We start from the raw sequence: 23,231 nt of genomic DNA, 5'->3' as shown, positions 1-23,231 counted from the left end.
CGCGGGACAAGCCCGCCGTGTACCGCCAGAAGCCGAACCCGCAGCGGTTCGGGACGGGACGGGACGGGACGGGAGAGCCCAATTGCCATCCCTATTTACAACCTACGACAACAAAATGCTTATATCGTACCATCCAATAAATTAACCTTCTTTTATCACTATATATAATTTTATACACTTTATGTATCCAAAAATATCAATTATATTAAGCTTGAAAATTATAAAATATTGTAAAAGTACTACTTCAAAACTGAACTACCCAAACAACTAGATTATCTTATTACTTTTATCCAAAATATTTTAAATTATCCTTATTGCCTATAAAACCGAATCACCAAATATTTTTTAATCAAAAATATTTAAATTTGTCAGAATAATCTAATATTTAACCAAGAAATCCGAAATATTTTTAAAAAATCAGAATTATCTCATATTTTATCAAAAAAACTAAAATGTGATTTTATCCGAATTATTCAAAATTACCGGAAAACATGAACAAATTTAAACAAAATTAACCAAGCGCTCGTAGCTTGGTGGTAAAGGAGGTACAGTTGTACTGTCCGCCACCCGGATTCGAGTCTTGGCCACAACAGATTTAACATCCCTTCCGTTGGGACGCTGGATTCCTTTCGAGGGGATAGTTGGGAATGTGCCTGCCCAAATACCAGAGTTATCAAAAAAAAAAAAACCTAAACAAAATTGAAGTCAAGATTTTATTGGATTCTTAACATTATTATCTCGATCAAGATGAAAATCAAAATAGTCAAATCGAAATCAAACACAATTTTGTAAATAAACAAAATGGTTCATATATCTCTTGAAACAGAAATAAACAAAAACCATAATCAAATGAGAATCTCAATAAATATTGAAACTGAGTAGAAAACAAAACATTCATGCTTAGATATGTGAACAAACAGACATATTTAATAAATTTGCAGCAAAAATATTTTTGCATTTTTAAATCTCGGATCAAAATCTAGTGTAAGTGTTTAAACTAAAGTTAACAAAACAAGTTAAGGGTAGGCGGATGCTAATGCTAAAAAGGTACAAAGATACTGGAGAGGTGCTAAGACCATCATTATTGGTGTCCCTTCTTTCTTTCCCTTAACTAAGGGCTTTTTTTTTTTTTTTTGTTCTATAAAGAGTAAGGGCTAGCCCTTAAATAAAGGCTTTCCCATTCTCTTTCTTCTCGATCTCCGTATTTTTTCCCTTAAGGGCTTTGCTAAGGACTTCCCAATATTGATGCTCTAACACCTACTTTTTTTTACTTTATCATCAATGCTAACACCCTATTTAGCAAACGAATCTAAATATCATTTTTCTTTTCTTTCTTGTATATTAATTTCATATGTATTAAAGTAAAGCAGAGACAGATATAGACAAAACAGTAAAGTAAAGACCATATTTGTTAGCTTTATTTCATTGTCAGCTGTGGACAGAAATCATTTTAGAAATTATTCAGTGATATAAACTTAAGTATCGAGCATATTCTGTGAAAATAACATTTTGACTGACAAGAACAATTGGTTTTTTATATTTCCTTCTTAGCATTGAACAGAATACTTTCGTCCAGAAGTATAAACTCGAATCTAATCATATATTTCGAGGTATCATAAAAACAGAAGAAATATTCAATTATCAGCCTTCGTTGTGTTTCCAACAAAAAAAGTCAGCCTTTGTTATTTGATTTTGTCTCCTCTCTCAGTTCGTCATTTTGTGAAAAAAAAGAAGAGACGTGGACAAACAATTTAACGGAATTGTGCGAACATTGTCCTTCACCACAAGAGGATAGAAAAATAAGAAGAAGATTTTTTTTGAACAAAAAATAAGAAGAAGATAAGACCCGTTTTTAAGAACATACTACTAAAACTGATACTGAAACTGTCTATGGTTAAAATTTTAGATATCAAATGACAGCTAGAAACTAGTCTTTAAGATATATATATATATATATATATATATATACAATCAGAAAGTACACGGGAAACCTAGGCTTTAAGATATATATAAAAAATCTCAAGCAGTTTCGTTATCTTTATATATAATTATAAGGTTTGGGGTGATAATAGTTCTTTTGGTAGTCCAGATCAATTATTCAAGGCGACAAAAGAAGAATCAGTTCTTGTATTATGGACTTATGGTTTGCTAGGAAAGCAAAAAAAATGAAAAATAGATTGGGCTGTTATTTATCTTCAGTTACTTATTATTTGCTGACGTTGGTAATATTTGTTTAATTTTCTATAGAAAAAGAGAGAAAATACAGAGTAACTTCTTGACTCTCTAATCATAGTATTTTTTTCTCGATCACTCTCTAATTATAGTAAAATGGGGTAGTATCGACAAAAAGATATACATGTAGTTTTAACATTGATAAGAACTAATATAAATTGAGTATTATTTAAGTTGTTCGCTCTTAATAATTTTTAGATTAAGAATTAAAACAGTAACAGCCATATATACCATCCTCTCTCTCTCTTTTTTTTTGGGAATACATACCATCCATTTTCTATGAAAACATATAGCCATATCTCTCTAAATAATTATTGGACAATCTTGCGAGCTCCATCTGTCTAAACGTTTCGAGTTCCGTTTGCGTTAATCTGTATTTGATGTACACCGACACCGGCCCACTGATACCATATGGTATATAATAGTATACACACATGTTATTAACTATGATCAAGAAATCCATCCAAATTTGCTCTAGACACTACTTTTCGTGTATATACATAATATTGATTTTAACACTACCAACCAAATCCGAGTGATAACAATTTAGATGCTAGATAGACTGTAGGCACTATTCTCTCTAATTTGTTTCAAAATAAAGGTTACTTAAACCAATTTTTGTTGTTCCAAATTAGCTTTAGTGTCATTTTTCCAACAGTAATTTTTCAAATTTAAATAAATATAAAAATATCATAAGCTAAAAAGCCAACTATTTTTGCATCAGTATTGTAGAAAAATTAATTTGTTATTCTCTTTTGTTTAAAATATGTCAATTTGACATCTGTGTTTATTTAATTTTTATTAAAAGAGAGTTTTAATAAGAATGACTTTTTTAAATCAACTATGTAGGTTTATATTTTCATCATTGCTTGACTATAGTTGGTGCTGTTACATATATAGACTACTATAGCATATAAATACCTTTTAGCTATAAAATATGTGTATGGTACTATTAAACAATTGTCATGTCAATTTTTTTAAATTAAAACGCATTAACGACATTTTAGTTTGCCCCATCTAAAAAGGAAACGATCACAGATTAACCTGCAAGGCTACGTTTATATAGAGACACCCCCTTCCAAGAAATTGACGTATCAATTACCGAACAAAACTATTGATGACAAACCCCACATTTAAACCTTAATTTTCATCATATTTTACTTGCTTTAAAACTTGGAAGTCGAATAATGTTCTAAGATATTCGAATAATTTGCTTGAAATTGTCTTTAGATTAAGAAAGTGTGCTATAGTTTTTTTTTTCCTTGTAAATTGGCTTTAAGTGTGCTATAGTTTATTGTTAGAATTAAACCATGATAATTAGCAATTCACATGTTTCTATATAATTCAAAAGATGTGTGTGTACATATATAATTTACTACAAAAAAAAACTACAACAATAACGACATTCAACAAAACTGCAGTTGTAGTTTATGCAAATAGGCTCAACCTCAGTATGTATTTATCAAAGGAGTCACGGTCGCGTAGTTAATTTTATTCATATAGAAGGTGAAGGTAAGTGTTTTCAACAAAAAAAAAGGTGACGGTATATACAGTTCTGATAGTTGACAAAACAAAAAAAAAACTACAACAATAACGACATTCAATTCGAATACACATATGTTATATCTATATTACAGTTTATAATTTATTTATTAAAGAAGTTGGATATGCACGAAAAATAGCTAAATATCTTGTTCTGCTTCTTTAACTACCCGTATCATCTAATTTTAATTATGAGTTGTGAATAAGTAGCTCTAAGTTGGGGGAAGTTGCAATCCTTATCATACTATTTAATGACCAGTCTCCTCTTTGGACTGATCCTCACTGATTTTAGACCAAAACTATAACAAAATAAAACATATACATAAATTTGAACCAAAAAAAACATATACATAAATAACCATGACAAAAGAAGATAAAGCTATATTGAAATTGCTAAGTTGGCTAATTTGATGCTAGATCAACGGTCAGGCACTTTTAACTGAAAGACGAGAGATTTCTGACCGTTGATATAAACCATCGACAAGAACTTAGCAACCGATGTTTGGGACCATATTAGATTTTGTGTGTAAATCGAATCGTGTGGGGTTTGTCTGATTAATCATAAATGACCATTGTGCCATTTCGTTCATTTCCTTTGAGTTTGTTGAGGTTTAGGGGGTGGGTTACATGGTCATGTCCTACCAGTATTCCACCGATTCCAAGTGTACATATGTCAATTATACCACACTCAGAAACTTGACACGATCACGCACTTTGTCGCTTAAACTTCACACGTAGCTAACTGAGAAAGCGAAGGATTCTGATTAGTAGAATCTGGAACGAAATCAACGGCTGTAAACAGAAAGATGCCGTCATGTAGGTACAGGAGACCGAACCATATCCAACGGCAAAGATCAGCACTGGATACATATTTGTCTGAGTAAGTGAGGAGATTTTTCTTTCTCGGTGTAATCGGCCAATCTCTAGCTGAAACCTGAAGTCCTCAGCGGAAGGTCAAATAGTCAATATTCATACTCTTCTAAAACTGGAAACTAATTCCAGTTGCGTTAGATTATTTGCTTACAAGTATAAGTTAAAAGATATGATAGAAACACCACCAAACTTATAACTTTTTTTTAATAAATGTTAAATTTATTCAAATATTTTTATTTTTTTTACAAATAATGCATCATTGTTTGGAAGAGTTCCTAAAGTGATTCATTTAAAATTGCTCTCAGCTGTTTGCAAACCGAAGAAGCCTCAGAAGATGATCAAACCCATTCCAGTGCCTCGGAGTGAATCGTTCAGGTTCCGGACCTGCTTATCAATGTAGCTTCTTAGGCGAGTTTGATCTTGCGATGGCTCCCCATGTCTCTTTCCATTAATCTCCCTCCAAATTGAATACACGGTAGCTTGGAAGACATACCAGAGTAAGAACAGATATGCACTGCTCCATGTCGTGTCCACCAAGCAAGACAAAATATCACTCCATACAGTAGTAAACCGGGATCCCATCAGATTACGAGCCAACCTGCTCCAGACTCCTGCTGAAAACTGGCATCTAAAAAATATGTGATCTCTGGATTCCTTCTCAGAATTGCAGAGAATACATACATCATTACTTCATCCAGTCGCCCGTGGCTAGCCGATCCCGCACTGCAGTCCAGACCAGCACTGAGTATTTTGGAGTTGCTGCCTTGAACCAAACTCCCCTAAACCAGGTTACTTTTGGAGCAATATCTCTCGTAAGGTTCCATGTCTGAGTAGTACTGAAACTTGGCTTGAACTCATAGTTTGAATCTTTATATTATATGGATATAAGAATGTTCTAGTTTTAAACATCAAGTATAGCGGCAGTCGAGTTATAAACTGATAGCAATGTGGGTAAGACATGACTAGTTTCCATAGTTCAGCTAATATTGAGCCAATTTACCAAATATCCAATAAAATTATTTTCTCTCCGTTTAACCAAAAAAAAAGTTGTTACGTTTAACAAAAATATCGTTTACAGTTTCAATACAAAATTTTATGCTGAATTCTACTTTTAACTTCACTGTGTTGATGTATAAGCGATGAAAACCCGTTATTAAAATATTAAATATAAGACAAAAAATTATGTGAAGTATAAAATGATAATTTTTATTCAAAAAAAAGAAAGTATAAAATGATAGTTTTATAAAATAGAGAGAGTACATATATATAAGTGGATAGAAATAACTATGCATATGTGATCTTACGACCTTGAACCAATAATGTTTAGTAAATTATATATTTGACATCACGTACGGACTAAATTTTGTAATAATATGTTCAATGGATGGTGGTAAATATAATAATAGTTACAAGTCTTAGCGAACTAATTAAATCGTATAGCTGTCAAAGCGTCATCTAGCACATACATAGGGAGGTTAGTAACATAGTGTATAAAAAACATTTGTCTCGTGGATAAGTAGTACTAAGTACAAAAGGACACGCTATTTTCCATTTACAATTGAGTTCAAATCCTTTCAAACCACGGTTAATTATAACGAATTAACATTAGTTCCTTAGTTAAATGGCAAGTTTGTCCTATTACAATATAAACAAATAATGAAACGCATATGTGGGCGACACCTATTGGAGAAACTTTTAATCGATCCCACGTCCATGTTTAAAAACGTATTTAGAGTAGAATGTGTCAAGCCGTTATAAGTTATATAAGTAGTCCTGAAGCGAGACTGATTAATCAAGAACTCGTCAAATGTTAAAATAATAGTATAACCCAAATCCATCGGCTACAATTTACAGCCCACAGTACTTTTGTTGGTTACAATTAAATTAAGTTGAATTTTTATATAGTTTGAGGTAAACTATGTTTTTAACAAACCCTAGACTGTAAATGCATTTTCCTTTATGGCGTTCAGTTATTAGAGTTTTTTTTTTTGGAGAAAAGTTCAGTTATTAGAGTTCACAATTGACTTTAGTTTTTTTTTACTTTTTACTGATGGATATGGACATGGGCTCCACGAAATATGACATCATTCGAATGAGCATAGATCCCGTTGGATTGGAGATGTAAGTCTCACGCGCAAACGTATGACGGCGCTGAGCCGTAAAATCTTATTTGCTTGCTAGTAACGGCACCGTTATGAACTCTAATCAATTTTATTGGTTATGAACTTTTAGAGAATGTAGTTCAAGCTGACCAAAAAAAGAAGAAGCAAATGTAGTTAAAAAAAGAACTTCTAGAGAATAAAACAAAATCTATATGGTAGGTTTCTCGACGAAAAATTATGAACATGGCAGTTATATTATTTTTAGACTATGTATCTTCAAGTATATCGAGAGAACATTGATAAACACAACAACTGTATAACAGTTACATATAAATAAACAGACAGATAAGTGATTTTGATGTTATTTAGATAAGTCAAGTCAACTAGATTACATATTAACAGATATAATTTACTTAATTAATACAAGCAGACTCCATGATTTACGCTTGAACGGTCAAGATGATAATTAAGTTAGCGTTTGCAATAAGTTAATTGATGTAACCATCACATTACACCTATTTATTACATTCTTTACTCTGTACTATACAGCTAGTTAATAAGATTCATATTTTTTCTTTACATTGCGATTAAAGCCACCTGTTGCAAATCCATTTGTTATTTAAAAAAAACTTATTTACTATATGACCATATATACAAAATACTCGTTTATTTGTGATTTACTTTTTATTTCACAAATATCTGATTTTTTAATTTGCTTTGCTTCTTAAAAATACGGATATTTTGGTTTTCTAGATATTCCAATTTTTTTGATATTTGTGAATATTCACGGATATTTCATACACTTTATTTAATACAAGTAAATTGTTTTGAAATAATACCAATTTTGTTTTTAGAAATATATTTTACATGATAAAAATAAAAAATCAATGCAACTATATGTTATATATTTTTTTAAATTAAGAATGTTTCTTATAAAATAAATGTTTTTAGAAAATTGTAGTTTTTCATAAATATTTTATATTCTTTTAATTTAATATTTTTATAAGTAATTTCAAATAAATTTTAATAAATTATATGTTAAATAATAGTTATATAATATTATATATTTAAAACTCTATATTTAATTGTAGAAATATGTATAAAAGTCTGAGCCAATCGGATATCCGTCTCAGTATTTGTCATTTGTTTCGTTTGAACGGATATTAATTTTCATTACTTTATTTGCTTCGAAAACTTACGGATATTCGGATTTTTCATATCTAATCGAAGCGAATAACAAATCAAATCAAAATTAACGAATAAAATGTCCAGCCCTAGTTTAAACAATTACATTCAAAGTGGTCTTGCTTTTGTTCTAAACACCTTTAGTTTCATGTCTATTTATCAAATAAATCAGTGAACAAGACTCTGCAATCATCTTTATCTTGTGGCTGAACGGTCTTGCTTTTTTTATTTTCCTTTAAACAATATTGGAATCAAATCTACAAGCACTTTCAATTTGTTAAATATAAGATATTCATACAAAAGAGATTCACAATCAACGTCGATCGCTACTAAGGGAATCAAGCTTGGGAACCCTATTAACTAAACTATTAGCACCGTGTTAGTAACCTCTTGAAGAGTCTTTTAATTAATACAAATCGTACTTATATTAAATCTCTCAAATATAAACATAATATTCTATAAGTACTATTAATAATTTTTCCAGAAATTAGAAGAAAAAAACACCAAAACTTTTAAGAGATATTTTGGCCATACAATATGTAAAAAAAAAACGATTTAAAAACTTTTTTTTTTTTGCAAAGTTAGCCACCAGAGACTAGCATAGTCGAAATTTGTAAATTTACATAGGAAATGAAAAAAAAAAACTAAACCTGTCGAACGATGAACACATTCTTACCTCAGAGGGAGACAATAAAATAAACACAACTACACAAAATATTACTAAGAAAAATGTTCCTCTAAATTATATACTGAAAGGCAATATATATACTAGGGATAGTACTAAACAAAATAACAAATACATAAATAAATGTTGGCATCTATTTCTTTATTTTAAAAGAGTTCTGATTTTCTATATAAAGACCAAAGCCATCTGTTGATCTTTAAGCCCCACAGACCAAAAGACACTCTCCTCTAGTTTCTCCTCCCTTCTCTCTTCAAGCTTCACTTACATTCCTTTGATCCCCCATGGCTACAGAACTCGAAAGCTCCTTAATCTTTGCCCTTTGTCCAAATGCAGCGGTTTAAGCCAAACCAGTCTCGCTTTTTCTATACTTGCCATCGTAATAGTATGGCTCGCCATCTCTCTCTTCTTCTGGACCTATCCCGGTGGACCTGCATGGGGCAAATACCTCTCTCGCCGGTTAACTAACAAAACCGGAACGGTTATTCCCGGTCCAAGAGGGTTCCCTTTCGTGGGAAGCATGTCTCTCATGTCCAGCACTCTAGCTCACCACCGAATCGCAGAAGTAGCTGAGAAACACGGAGCCAAACGGCTCATGGCTTTCAGCTTAGGCGAGACACGCGTGATCGTCACGTGCAACCCCGACGTGGCCAAAGAGATTCTGAACAGTCCAGCTTTTGCTGACCGGCCGGTTAAGGAATCAGCTTATTCTCTGATGTTTAACCGGGCGATTGGTTTCGCCCCACACGGTGTTTACTGGCGAACTCTGCGAAGAATCGCTTCGAACCATCTCTTCAGTCCCAAACAAATCAAACGAGCCGAAACGCAGAGGCGAGTGATCGCTAGCCAGATGGTGGGGTTGCTCGACGAGAAACAGAGCGCTAAGGGACTCTGTTTTGTACGCGAGTTGCTCAAAACGGCGTCGCTGAATAACATGATGTGCTCTGTTTTCGGACAAGAGTACGAGCTTGATCAAGACCATGTTGAGTTACGTGAACTGGTCGAAGAAGGCTATGATCTTCTCGGAGAATTGAATTGGACTGATCACCTTCCTTGGTTGTCGGAATTTGACCCACAGAGAATCCGGTCTAGATGTTCCGCACTCGTACCGAAGGTAAACTGGTTTGTATCACGGATTATATCTGAGCATCGTAATCAAACCGGTGATTTGGCTCGTGATTTCGTGGACGTCTTGCTCTCCCTCCATGGTTCAGACCAATTATCAGACCCTGACATCATCGCCGTTCTTTGGGTAATTAAATTTAATAACCTCTAAATATTACTTAAGAAATTCCGATAGAAACATGAATTTTTAGATGGAATGTGACATGTGATGGGATAAATAAAGCATTAAAATATTTATCAACAGATTCTATATAAAGTAATAAGCATTAACATTTATTTTCGTTATGTCACTATTACAGGAGATGATATTCAGAGGGACCGACACAGTTGCGGTTCTAGTCGAGTGGATCCTCGCTAGGATGGTGCTTCATCCAGATATTCAATCGACGGTACAGAAGGAACTTGATTCGGTTGTCGGAAAATCAAGAGCCGTAGATGAATCTGACTTAGTTTCACTTCCATATCTGACGGCTATGGTGAAAGAAGTTCTGAGGATGCACCCACCAGGCCCACTTCTATCATGGGCCCGTTTGGCCATAACAGACACGATCGTTGATGGTCGTCTTGTTCCGGCGGGGACCACAGCAATGGTGAACATGTGGGCCATAGCGCATGATCCACACGTGTGGGTTGATCCTTTGGAGTTTAAACCCGAGAGGTTCCTGGCGAAAGAAGGTGAAGTGGAGTTCTCGGTTCTAGGTTCGGATTTGAGACTAGCACCTTTTGGGTCGGGTCGTCGGATCTGTCCCGGGAAGAATCTTGGTCTGACAACCGTTACGTTCTGGACCGCGACGCTGTTACATGAGTTTGAATGGGGACAGTCCGATGGAAACGGTGTTGACTTATCTGAGAAGCTGAGGCTTTCATGTGAGATGGCTAATCCTCTTGCTGCTAAAGTGCGTCGTAGGCGCAGTTAAAAAGCTTACAAGAAAATGGAAGGTTTTAATTAATGGAAAGTGTATTAATTAAGCAGCTTTTCTAATTAGAACTAACATTCTTATCTATACGTGAGGTGTTTGTGTTTGTGTTTGTGTGTGTGTGTGATTTGTGAGTCTGAAGGTGAGTGATGGGTCTCTACTGTTGTAAATACAATGGAAAGTAATACATGTATTTATGTTCTGGATTTGTGTCTAAAACGTATAATTTTACTATCTTATAAGGTACTTCAAAAAAAAAATTCACGGTGGTTAGTCCGCAAAGCGCAAACCACATGTGTTTGTAAATTTGTATGCTTCAAGTATAGGTGCCGGCGTGCCGCCCTAGTCAATTCTTAAGTACAACCCTGACTAATTAATTCTCCTAAGCCATACAACTCAACAACACATTCTTTTTTTGAAAAAAAAAATCAAGATTGCAATCGAAAAATTATAAAACCAGCTTCGTGATTATGGAAATGATCTTTCAGAGTATACACACTCTGGGAATTGTTTACCTTTTATATAATTTATAACCAGCACATGTAATCCACGCTTTGAATTTTTTAAAGAAAACAAAATAAAATTTCTTGACAGCAAAGATTAACTTAAGAATAATATTCTCAGATTTTTTTTATTCGAATAACCAGTCCTATGCACGAAAAGAACAGCACTTCAAGAACAAGTAAAATAATTATAATTATATTATGAAATCGAATAGGTCAAATCAATTGATAGTTTTAAAACTTACAACATTCTTCAGATCTTTGTAAACATATAGAAATATCGACACACACTGAGTAAGTTGAAATTATACATGTGGTTTTCCTATCTTTAGTGAACATATATACAATAACCTCATTTTTATATATCACGCACATTTCTTAAACTCCTCTGAAAAATTGTATATCTTCGTCTTGCTTTTTACTTGTTTTTTTATGCATATGTTCCACAATATAACGAACTACAACTAAGTATATGCCTCTCCCCCATTCATCTTTTTGGTTAAATAGAAAATTATCAAAATTTGTTTTAGTTGATTGTTTTTTATAATATATCAAAACGGGCCTGTTTGCTACGGCTCAGACTCATAAAGAAACAATAGTTTGAACTCCCATTCATGGGCCAATCTTCGAATAAGAAACCCATTATTACGAACACACAAAACCTAAATAATATTACAACAATATGAAACTCTGCGATGGATATTTCTTTTCATCATAAGTCTTTTTAACTTGTCTGCTTGTTGTTGTAGAATCTGAGAACGAAAGCAACGCCGAGAATCAAGAGAGGAATCAAGTATACAAGCATCTTGTTTCCAGTTTCTTCTTTGGTGGTTTCGGCCGTAGATTCTTTCTCCCACGGCGGAATATACTTCGCCGTCACCGGAACCGTTGACTGGTCAACGTCACCGATACAATACTTCTTCATCGTTTCTTTCGCTTCATTGCTATGATTCACATCGTCGAAATCAGTCGACGCGTCCTTTCCTTTTTTAGTAAGTTGTCAATAAATTCACAAAATTACGTAAACCAAAAGAAGTCGTAAAAACAAAACAGACCGGATTAAACCAATGATTAATTGTACGTACCGGTGACGGCGAGGAGAACATTGTCACCGCCAGGATGTTCGTCTATGAAACTGCTGATGTCATAGACCTGTGGATACACTTGTGTTAGAAACATAGTAGAAAACAAGAAAAAACAATAGTGATTCATGAAAAAGCGACCTTTCCGTGGATGAGAATCCAACAATCGTTCTTGCACTTATGTTTAGCTACATCACGAAACGAGATAAGATTGGCCATTTGATCACTTTCTGTTGCTCTTGCTTAGAAGTTAATTAACCTGAAATAGAGGACTGTTGTATAGAGTTCCATTAGACTTCAAATATATAACATTGAAAAAATCAAGAAAGCAGCAATTGAAGGGAAGAGTTTCCACGATTACGAACCTATAAATGGAACAAAGCGCAACTTCTGGAGACCACACGCGGTTTGGTTATATTATAATCTGTGAAAAAAAACTCTTGAATATTGTTATTCCTTGATTGTTTATTACATTACAGTTAGTAAATAGGTGAAGGCGTCGAAAGAATGTAAAAAATGGTACCTACCATAACAAAACGTGAAGAATATGATGTTTGTAATTAAATGGTAGCTGAGACGCGTCAAAGTGCTCAGCGACATCAGGTTGGTGAGGTCTTCAGTCTTCACGTTTTTTTCACGTAAATAATAAAAAAATAAGTTATCATTATTTCGTTTTGTTTGAACTTTTTGAGAAGCCCCAAAGTCACTGTTTCTCATCAGGCCCAATAACGCAGAAGAGGTTTTCCTACTTTAGAAATTGTATCAGGTATTTAGAAAGAAAAGATTCGATAACATGTAATTGACAGAAGTGATGATTCGGTACAATATGCAGAAGAAAAAGAAAATTGACAATGAGATTTCATCATTCAGTTAAACCAAAAAGTACAAAATTTGGGTATGCTAAATTTAGTTTTTAAAATTTATGATGAATTTCATATACAAGTATAAACTAATTAAGTTATTAGCATAATGGAATAATATCTCAGAATGATTATACAGAAACTCGTAGAACGAGGCACGAAGTACATAAACTCGTCGAAATTTAAAAGTGATAGCACATTGTAATAAAATAAAATACGAATAAGACATAAACAAACAGTGACAACACATTCTCGTTCTACAATCATTCTTAACCCACAACACATTCTCAAATAACAAAAAAATAGAAACATGTTTGCAAAAAGAAAAATAGAAACCACATATATATAATATGAAAAGCACAAGTCCAGTAATTGCTCTGTGTTGTCGTTCTTCTCAGACTTCTAAGCAACGCAATCTGTTCAGCAGTGCAGATGATTAAAAGAAAGATAACTCAATTGGATGGATCATTAATTATGTCAATAATTTAAACGGCAAACCTGGAACATTAAGAAGATAAAGTGTCTCGAGAGCTTCACATTTCAGGGCTGGCTTGTATGGACCGTCCTTTTTAGAAGCCCTAGTCGCATCTACATCTGGATGAATCTTCTTCTTTAACATCCTCTTTATTATCTACAATCACATTAACAAATGATGTTGTACTTGTACAGATCGAATGGGTATAGTATACTTATGAAACAACTAATTGATACTAACAATAACAGACATGAAACATCAACTTGAGCTTGACGTGACGTCGTTTTGCTTGAATAATAGAGGCAGTCAGGCACATGTAACATATTCTTATATCATCATCTCTGTTGTGGAATAAAAAAAATTACCTGATGCACTTTCTTGATTGGACGCGAGTCATGCACTTTCTTGGTTGGACGCGAGTCTTGTTCTTTATCTTTGGACTTTGAAGTGACCATCCTCTTAGCAAACGTGAACTTACTACACAGCTTTGACCCGTTTTGTTTATGATATTTAACCTTCTGACCATCAACATTAAGATTAGGGTTCTTTTGTTTCTCCTTGTCATGCTTTGTATCATGGTCTTGGTCTTCCATGAAGAGTTCAGCTAGGGTTGTCCTCTTCTTCTCCGGATCCACCTCGGCCTCCACCGCGGCCACGACCACGGAGTTTTCAACCGTTTTGACTGAGTCAGAGTGATCAATGTCCAATACCTACAATACATATGTATCACGATAGATCTCAAGCAAATCAATATACAGAACACCAGTTAATTATTTTTGGCAATATAGTTTTCATGAAATAGTATATGGCATCAATTGTGTCATTAGTATTTGAGTTAATATAACTATACCTACAAACCATTTAGCTTTTTTTTCTACAGAATTTCTATAATTATTTATCATTTACGTACCCCTAAATCCTCATGATGATCATAAACCTTATTTTCATTGGAGATAAGAGGGTCTGACTCTTGGCTGACGTTCTTGATGATGCTACCATCGACTACAACATGGTCGATACCCACACTCTCGCATTCATTACCATCATCTATTTCGGCTTCTTCTTGAAATTTCAAAGTGTCAAAACCGAAAGTGCCGATGGTGAGAACTCCATCAAACCAGTTATCAAGAGCATCCACTAACCCAACCTGATCCAATATAGCTTTCGTGTTCTTCTCTATCTCACTTGTTCCTTCACCTCTCTTCTTTTTCTCGCTTTTCGTCATACCATCTTTTGTTTTCACCACATGAAAAATACATGTATCAAAATCTATGCTTTTTTATAACAGGATAGAGCATATTTTATGTTTCGTATAAAACTAAATAATAAACAGGGAATCACATGATTGTATATGATACTCAACAAAAACAAAAGTAAAACTAATATTTAATTTAAGCACATGATACTTCTGATAAAGAAACAAGGAAAATAACAAATAAACCAACCTCTGATGACATTTTGGTGCAGCTTCTTCTGCACCCAGTTAAAGATCTTCGGAAAAATCAAGAAAACAGGAAGATTTTTTAAGATATAGAGCGAATAATGCATAAAACTAAAGGATATCTTAAGAACTACGTACCGGCATAGTATTATATTTCTTCCTGAAAGAGTGAAGGGTCTGAAGCAAAAGAATAAGCAAAAGAATAGTGTGAGATTGAGAAATTTATTGGACACTCAAGGGGTGCTTAAGCTCTTTACACGTGTCAATAAACTGACAGTGGGTGAGGTAGGTCTGAGTTTTGGGAGACAACGCCAATCAGTAAAGGCCACATGTCAGTGGTCTTGCGCTTATCTGGTCTCGATTATTAATAATTTACTTTTTGACCCAATTACTTATATATAATATCAAAGTTTGACCCAATAGCGTAATCAATTTAATTTTCAATTCTGCCTCCTTGTCCTTGGTGACTCCCGTGGTTCATCTCTTGTAATCTTGTTGGTAGACTTCTGTTGCTTTCAATGCTTAAACGTTTTGATTTGACAATGAAGGAACAATTCGTTGCACAATAGCGATAGTTTTGGTTTCAATCAATTTTCGACACGGCTTTATTTCAATAATTCTCATTTCAGTGACTGTGGATTCCCTTAAGAAGGTCCAAGCAATGGCAGTTATTGGTGGTTACTATAAACAAAATATATTCAAACACTAAAGGTAAAATTTCCGCGATTACAAATGAAATTTTATTGACACTCATCTTTGTGATATAAATTCCAGATAGCCATTTAGTCCTCCTAATATATTGGTCAATCTCCATTACAATTTGTGATGGATTGTTCAACAAAATTTTAAAAGAATTAGCTACGATTTTTATAGCTAAACCGTTCCCGCTTTCTCCCAAATTCGTCGGTGCTTGAAAGCTTGATAAAGAAACTATAGTATCACCACTATTATTCGGTAATCACAACGTCGTTGGATACCTATTAAATCATCAAAAACATAATAGAGCAGAAAGGTCATGCATGCACATGCAAAATACCCCAACGCTTTTAAAAGATAACATAATACCCCACACACACTTCATTCTCCTTTCTCCTTGTCACTTGCTTCTTGTCCCTAAACTTTTGTTATCTTTTGCTTAATAATATGACCACTTTAGTTCTATTACACAACTTTCAGAAAGTACTTAACATTTAGTCCCCCCCACCCCCAAAAAAAAACTTACAGAAAGTATTGTGGTAGTATTTATGTAGACTGTAGGTAGTGATATTATATGATATATATGGTCTTCGTCTAATGAGATATATTTTTAGAAAACTTAGAAGATATTTGATTAATTTCAATTATAGATCATCAACTTGTTAGCTAGACGACGTATTGTCTCTGGAAACAACTAACGATATTTTCTTTCTCGAAAAAACAACTAACGATATTTTAAAATGTAGAAGCATATAAAGATTAATACAGTATGATACTGGGATATATGAGAAGTTATATCAATGCATTTTTGTTTACCTTTTTCTTTTACTAAATAATATGTTTAATCGAGCAGATAATATTGAGTGGATAAAGTATATGAATACGTTTGGGATATTTTGTAGGATATTTAAGTAAATAAAAGGAGGCTTGTGGTTTATTGAAGCATGACAGCATAAGCTGCGCTTTACGGTTTATGTCTCGCAACGGACACACGAAATTAGACATTTTAGCAGAAGCTTATTGAATTAATTGGAAGATCATTTGATTAGTAACATGATTAGTTCTCTGTTTCTTCACATAAGTTTGTCGCTCGTGACCTTATTCTCTTGGATTGTATTATCCAAATCGTCAGCTCTATTCAGCAAGATACAAATTGTATACATAGGCCCAAAGGTCAAAACCACAAGTGTAAGATGGGCCTATCCAGTATAAATTGGGCTATAGAACCATAAGGACCCATACAGTAAATATGAAATAATTTAATGATTATTATTATTACTTTTAATAAAATCGATATCTCATTGACCATGTCAAAGAGACAGAGAGAACCTTTTACAAATTAAAAAAAAAACGTTTCGATAAAACGAATCAAAGCCGCCAAACTAGTGAGAGGGTTTCCAGAAGCTTAAAGAAGAATCAGAAACCACTAACCCCACATATATTTTTCTTTTTCTTATTCTTTCCTTTTCTTCTTTATTTTAATATTTTTAATCAAATTAAATTTATTACAATGTAAACACAAAACCTTTAGCATTTTTTCGGTATTTTTTTCCCAGAGATATTTTTTAGTTTCTTAGTTGGTGTATCCACCGCCACTTTTACCGTACGTGTAGTCCTTGACGTGGAAACCATTGTCGGAGCCAGGTTTCCTTGAGATTTTGAGATGAACGCCGGGATCGTGATGAGTTGCCGCAGAGTTGTAAACGATAGAGTTGTTTATCATCTGAACGTTACTGTTTATAAATGCTTTCATCGGGAGATTACTATTATTAGCATTATTGTTCTTCGTCGTTTTCTTCTTCCCTTCTCCTTCATCACTGCTGCTGCTGCTGCTCTGAAGTTTACGTCCCTTCTCTCCTGTGCCGTGAAAACCCCTGGAGGGATGTGTTCCTGCTCCACCTGTTTTGTTGCTTGAAGGAGAACGTCTGACCTCCATTACAGCACCTTTGTTCTCACCTGCAATGGTGATGACTCGAGTGCGCATTATGTTTTCGAATTCGGAATAAGATGCCTGACGTGGAGTCTTCTTGGTGTTGTTGCCTTGATGATTAGGGTTATGGTTATGATGGTTTGGTTCTTGGAGTTGGTTTGTTTTCTCAGCTGTGAGAATGTTTTTCTGAGTGGTTTGGCGTTCGGAATGTAGCTGAGGAGGTGGGAGAGAGTAAGGAGAGAGTCCTCTCGGTGATGGTGCTGTTCGATAAGTCTCTGATTCAGATTTTACTGACCGGGTCGAATGAGCTGGACTCGGTGGTGAAGTTGGCTTTCGCGGTGGAAAGGCTTCTTGAACCTCCTTGAGAGATGGTGGTGGCGGCGTGTATGACCACCTAGGCGGTGGTGTCGGCGGCGATGGAGACACAGCCTTTGGTGGGGTCGGTGGTGACATGTGGCGGCTCGGCGGTGAATGATATAGAGACTGCTCTTGAGGTGGTGGAGGTGTTCGCTGACGTGGAGGGGAAGGACGCTGACGTGGAGGCGAAGGAGGTTGTTGCTGACGTGGAGGGGGAGGACGCTGACGTGGAGGTGAAGGAGGTTGTTGCTGACGTGGAGGGGAAGGTTGTTTCGCCGGCGTTCTGACTACCACCGGACGGCGAGTGGTTTGTCGGGATTGAGGTGGAGGAGGAGGGTCGCTTGAGGCTTGTGATGTAGGCCTAGCGATGCTAGAGAGACGGAACCATGGACGAACGTTAGACATTATCTTATAAATTTTGAAATGGAAGATGTTATTAGAGTGAAAACACAATGGGACGATTCATATTATGTAGCCGAAAACTTATATATATACAAGTGTGTTGAAGAAAAGGGATGCACGAGAAACATGAAAAGAAATAAAGTAAATGGAGAAGAAAGGTATCCGATCCATGCAATAAGAGTTCCAGCTTACAAAAACCACATTTTACGACTGGTATCAATGTTAAGTTTCATTGTCAATCTTTTCCTATAGATTGTTTTTCACAGCTAATAAGTTATTTAATTTAGATTCTATGTTCTTTGCTATGTCTGGAAAAAAAGAAAGGTCTGCATGTAGTCGCCGACACAAAAGACGACTAAATCTGCATGCAGAACAAAATCTTTACAATAGTACCTTGCACATGAAAAAAACGATGCATAAGTATGTTTAAATCATAAATTCTTTTTAGAACCATGGACTTTAATTAACAAGGAGAGTCGTGCTTCTCCACGTGAGAGACAAGGTTCTTCCCATAATCTCCTCTTTTTCGATTTGACGGCTAATTAAGCATATGATAAATGTACCAACCCTTGCATACCTTTATACGAACGGTTGATATTATTTTATTTAGGTTTATTTTTGGGCAATTAGCCTTTATTCAGGGATTAATAAGATGCATGGAAAGGGAAACTTCAGGAACCAAACATCGAATACAGATAACCAGTAAGAAAGTATGTTTGTGCTAAGCATCTCCGTCAGCTTTTCTTTTCATATTCATAAAACCTAAACGCAAAATGTATTGGTCACTACTCCAAGCCACTAATTATTTCCTTTAAGAATTTTTTTTATATATGGTACAGTGACTCAAAGTGTATTAGAGGTTGTGCTTATGGGATATCAGAAGTACCTATCTCAAGTATAGCATCACAATTTAAGTCCAACTTGCATTTTATAAAATTATTATTGTATATAATACACCAAACCAAGTTTTAGAAATTTCAGCTAACGTTTCATGTTCTTTTTCGATAATGGTTTCAGGCTTTGTCCAGATTAATCCCACGAAACCGACGGCAACCCACGTATTCTTGCGATTTAACGATATTCCCGGTAACCACCGCATGTCGAACCCATGACGCTTTTTTCTTTAATGCTTACCACTGGGCTACCATGTAGTGGTTAACGTTTCATGTTTACTAAGAGAGATCTTTTATTTTTTTACGTCAAACGATTAAAAGAGATAAGTATGGTATAAATGTTTATAAAATAGTCTAATTAAATTAGATGCATATATGTTCATTGTGTTACTGAAAGGAATTGTCAACAAACCCAGGGATATATAAATATAGTTACAAAATTAATCAGAAAGTTAATTGAGTGTTAAATCTATCGTGATATAAGGAAGGATCAGTGGTTAACAAGTGATGATAATCAGTGGAACCTCTAAATTACTGCCACTATACCAATCTTTGTTTATGCACGGCACAAAGTGCGGCAAACATCACATTTACTGAATAAACAAGATTCAAATGTCTTTTACAACTAGAAGTTAGGTGAAACGTTATTGGGCTCTTAAAATTTTGTCAGAATTGGGCTTTTGTTGTCGTATACTACATAGGCAAATTGGGTGTTTTGGAAAAAGGCATTTCACTTGGTAATTTGCATAAAGTCCAAGTATATTCATCCTTCTTTTTTTTGGGTTCACTGTGTATTCATCCTCCTATAAACGACAAAATTTTGTTTGTTTGTTCTTGTTACTTAAATAGTCAGAATATAAATCGTTACTGTTTCGAACTAAATTTGCGTTATTATTTAAGTCAAATATTAAGGTCATACTTCCACGTCCAAAACACATTCTCTTTGTTAGAATTTAGATATGCAATTTTGCTTTGATTTGTCAAAATTCTCAGTCACATGGAACGGTTTAGTCGGATTATATGTGAATTAATAAACACGTTGATGTTATACCTCTAATTGTATTATAATATCTTGAGCATATATTTAATTTCTTTCTTTTATATCAATGCACATGCAAAATATGCTAAAATTAAAATAAATGAACTCAAATGCGTTTTGTGTGTGGAAATTTTATAAATAAGAACCTCTGTATTTTAATTGTATCATTTAAAATGTGAATATGGTTTAATTAATTTTAGTTTGGTTTAGATAGGATTAACCAGATTGGTAAGCTCTATTTTAAAATGTATATAAAGATGAACTCGAAAAATCAGCATAGAAGAATCATGATGAATGCACACACCGATGACATTCAACTGGTACAACTTTACAGGCAATCCATTAGTGCAGAACATGTAAAGCAAAAGCTGAAAACTGATAAAAATATCGAAAACAGCATTTACAAGAAGAAAAGGAAAGAGACGTCTTATTTCCATTGAATGTAATAATCTCCTATATATTAATTCTAAAGCATTAACATTGTTTAGTAGCCACGTGTCATCATGAGAATTATTCTCAGAATTATTAGAGAAATAGGTTGGTCCATCTACATATATATTATAGTTTTTATTAAATAACTATTAAATTAATTATTAATATACAAAAGAATATTCTCTATTATTTCCTTAAATAAAAGCTACGGAACTTCCTAATATGATTGACATATATATCACCATTAATGATTATGAATAATAAAGATTTGATAATAATTTTTTATCCTCTATACTTTTCGTTTAATTTTATTTTTTTAAATAAATTAAACAATCACATTAAGCATATAATAAAAAAATTTATATTTTTTTTATATGTTGTATTTCGAATTTTTTAAAACGAATATAAATTACTAAAAGTGGTGCAAACCTCACATTGAAAATTTGTGATCAATGATAAATTTTTTTCAGTTCAGCCCATTGTTTTTAATGGTCCTTGAAATTTTTTAATGATTAACTAAATAAATCACGTAAATAATAGAAAGTGTTTTGGTTTAAAAATTGTTGCATACCCAAAATCAGTATGAACCATCGTCACGTTCATTTGAAATAAAAAATATATGGTTGGGAAAAAAATCCGAATCCAAATAACCGAACCAAATCCAATCCAGAAAATAGTATAGAACTTTAATCAAATTGGTTAGATATATGAACATATTTAAAATTTTGGTATCTAAAAAACCAGAACCGCCCGATCTGGACCAAAATATTATTGGGTATCCAAGTATATTCGAACCAAATTTATATACTTAAATATATTATTTTAAAAAAAATTAATATCTAAAAGAAATATACAAAATACTTAAGATGCTTTTAAATTGTCCAAAATACTTAGAAATATATAAAATAGTAAAAATTATATATTTAAAATAACTAAATATTACTCAAAATATCAAAATACTGAAAATATCTATTCATTTTCTGTCCAAATATTTAAGTTAAACCAATTTTTATGTTAAGTTTAAGTATTTTGGTATACATTATTCAAATTTATATGTAACATATTATTTTTATTTTTATGTTTTGAGAAATTTAAAATATATATGAACTTTAATTTTTTAAATATTAAATGGATTATCTGAATCTAAGCCCAAACCGAACATATAAAAATACGAACCAAATTTGTAAAGATCCAAACCGAACCTAATCAAACCAAATGATACCTATCCACATGCCATCCCTAATCAAATGTAAAAAAATTATTGATAACAAAAATGTATTATTTATTTAGATACAACATATTTTTTAAAAAATTCACTCCGCGCAAGGCGCGGATTATCATCTAGTCACTATTAATATTGGACCACACCGTGTATGGGTTGTGTATGACTTTATAAATTTGAAATTTCCCATGCTGAAACATTCAAAGTCTTTTTTGAGTTTTGAGTCCACCTATATCTCCCCAGCTGTATACAACAAAAACATTTAAATTATGTATAAATGGGGGAAGATGAAAATAAAGAAAAATCATGCATGGTCATTGTAAATTAGGGTTTGAACTGAAATCCAATAAATGAAAATTTGGCTAAATTGCAAGAAACATGCAAACGAAACTGTGTTTGGAGTCTTCTTGTTCCGTATACCATACGTGATACGTCTAAATCGAGAATTTCGCTCTTATCTTTTGAGAGTAACGTTCAGAGCACGACTAAGATATAACATGAGTCAAGCCAACAAAGTGTTCAAAAAAAAAAAAGGAGTCAAGCCAACAACATAAACAGTATAAATGTATAATCAAACCAAGTCACGGTTTACGAGCGTGAGCAAATAGTAAACAAGGGATTTAGGTCATTTTTAATCCTACTTCATTTTTTACTTTAAATATCATTTTGGAGTAATGTCTCACTATATTTCAACTTAAAAATAGTATAATAGTTAAATTATTCTATTTATGGAGTAATCTGATTCATTACTCAATTTTAGAATTAGATTTTTATAGTTATAAAAAGATCTTTTAAAATTTTTAAGTTTTTATTTCTTGCTTAAATAATATTTTAAAATTACAATAACAGAAAAGAAAATATAATACTCCACAAATGATTATTTAATAGTTTTACATAAATATGCATAAAATAATTAAATAATAATATAAGATGTATTTGGAATTCTACAGTCGCACTTTGTTAATGTGAAAGGACTTATTCATTTTTGGAAAAAAATATGTATTATTTGACATAATGACTATATGTATAATTTTATATAACATGATAATTGAGGATGTGCGTAAACTCGATGCATCAATTGAATTTGGAAGAGAAACTCCCACTCTAGATATCGAAATTGCAGAAAATAAAAATCCAATTTCAAAATTTTCTTACTCGATTTAAGAATATCGAAGACAAACAAGCTAATTTTTCATTATGAAATACATTAGTTGATCATTTGTGTGAAAAATATTTTAATG

General features: G+C 33.3%; 4 protein-coding genes across 5 annotated transcripts; 1 reads left to right on the top strand and 3 right to left on the bottom strand.

Moving 5' to 3' along the window:
* Window positions 1–8,885: 8,885 nt before the first annotated feature.
* On the top strand, window positions 8,886–10,881 carry LOC108809274 (cytochrome P450 78A6). The gene is given in 3 exon segments (XM_018581418.2): window positions 8,886–8,934; window positions 8,937–9,868; window positions 10,041–10,881. Coding segments are annotated over 3 exon segments (1,584 nt in total). The 5' UTR covers window positions 8,886–8,900; the 3' UTR covers window positions 10,659–10,881.
* Window positions 10,882–11,757: 876 nt separating this feature from the next.
* Window positions 11,758–12,756, bottom strand: LOC108807216 (cytochrome B5). 2 transcript variants are annotated; one of them, XM_018579472.2, is made up of 4 exons: window positions 12,609–12,756; window positions 12,385–12,515; window positions 12,247–12,313; window positions 11,758–12,145 (listed from the first exon to the last, which is right to left on the bottom strand). In XM_018579472.2, the coding sequence occupies exons 2-4, from the start codon at window positions 12,460–12,462 to the stop codon at window positions 11,886–11,888; spliced, it is 405 nt and encodes a 134-aa protein (XP_018434974.1). In that variant the 5' UTR covers window positions 12,463–12,515; window positions 12,609–12,756; the 3' UTR covers window positions 11,758–11,885. The 2 variants fall into 2 exon arrangements, with proteins under 2 accessions (XP_018434974.1, XP_018434975.1); XM_018579473.2 differs by lacking the exon at window positions 12,609–12,756 and having other exon boundaries at window positions 12,385–12,583.
* Window positions 12,757–13,186: 430 nt separating this feature from the next.
* Window positions 13,187–15,231, bottom strand: LOC108809422 (protein TILLER ANGLE CONTROL 1). Its single transcript, XM_018581561.2, has 6 exons — window positions 15,158–15,231; window positions 15,024–15,069; window positions 14,489–14,808; window positions 13,944–14,288; window positions 13,602–13,734; window positions 13,187–13,519 (listed from the first exon to the last, which is right to left on the bottom strand). The coding sequence occupies exons 1-6, from the start codon at window positions 15,161–15,163 to the stop codon at window positions 13,506–13,508; spliced, it is 864 nt and encodes a 287-aa protein (XP_018437063.1). The 5' UTR covers window positions 15,164–15,231; the 3' UTR covers window positions 13,187–13,505.
* Window positions 15,232–16,965: 1,734 nt separating this feature from the next.
* Window positions 16,966–18,474, bottom strand: LOC108805810 (extensin). The gene has a single exon (XM_018577761.2). It carries the CDS (start codon window positions 18,405–18,407, stop codon window positions 17,289–17,291), a length of 1,119 nt encoding a protein of 372 aa, XP_018433263.1. The 5' UTR covers window positions 18,408–18,474; the 3' UTR covers window positions 16,966–17,288.
* Between the last annotated feature and the right edge of the window lie 4,757 nt (window positions 18,475–23,231).

Source organism: Raphanus sativus, chromosome 6 (genome assembly GCF_000801105.2).
Source record: "Raphanus sativus cultivar WK10039 chromosome 6, ASM80110v3, whole genome shotgun sequence".
Lineage (NCBI taxonomy): Eukaryota > Viridiplantae > Streptophyta > Magnoliopsida > Brassicales > Brassicaceae > Raphanus > Raphanus sativus.
The sequence above is the reverse complement of the archived record's forward strand: the minus strand, read 5'-3'. Positions and strand labels throughout refer to the sequence as shown.

What these genes read in the sequence shown, in the direction of transcription:
- LOC108805810 (XM_018577761.2), bottom strand. Translation starts at nt 18,407, where the DNA reads ATGTCTAACGTTCGTCCATGGTTCCGTCTCTCTAGCATCGCTAGGCCT.
- LOC108809422 (XM_018581561.2), bottom strand. An exon ending in GCACCAAAATGTCATCAGAG is followed by an intron (nt 14,809 to 15,023) that starts GTTGGTTTATTT and finishes TGAAAACAAAAG; the next exon opens with ATGGTATGACGAAAAGCGAG. An exon ending in CAATCAAGAAAGTGCATCAG is followed by an intron (nt 13,735 to 13,943) that starts GTAATTTTTTTT and finishes ATGTGATTGTAG; the next exon opens with ATAATAAAGAGGATGTTAAA.
- LOC108807216 (XM_018579472.2), bottom strand. Translation starts at nt 12,462, where the DNA reads ATGGCCAATCTTATCTCGTTTCGTGATGTAGCTAAACATAAGTGCAAG. An exon ending in GGATTCTCATCCACGGAAAG is followed by an intron (nt 12,314 to 12,384) that starts GTCGCTTTTTCA and finishes GTGTATCCACAG; the next exon opens with GTCTATGACATCAGCAGTTT. An exon ending in TGTTCTCCTCGCCGTCACCG is followed by an intron (nt 12,146 to 12,246) that starts GTACGTACAATT and finishes TTACTAAAAAAG; the next exon opens with GAAAGGACGCGTCGACTGAT.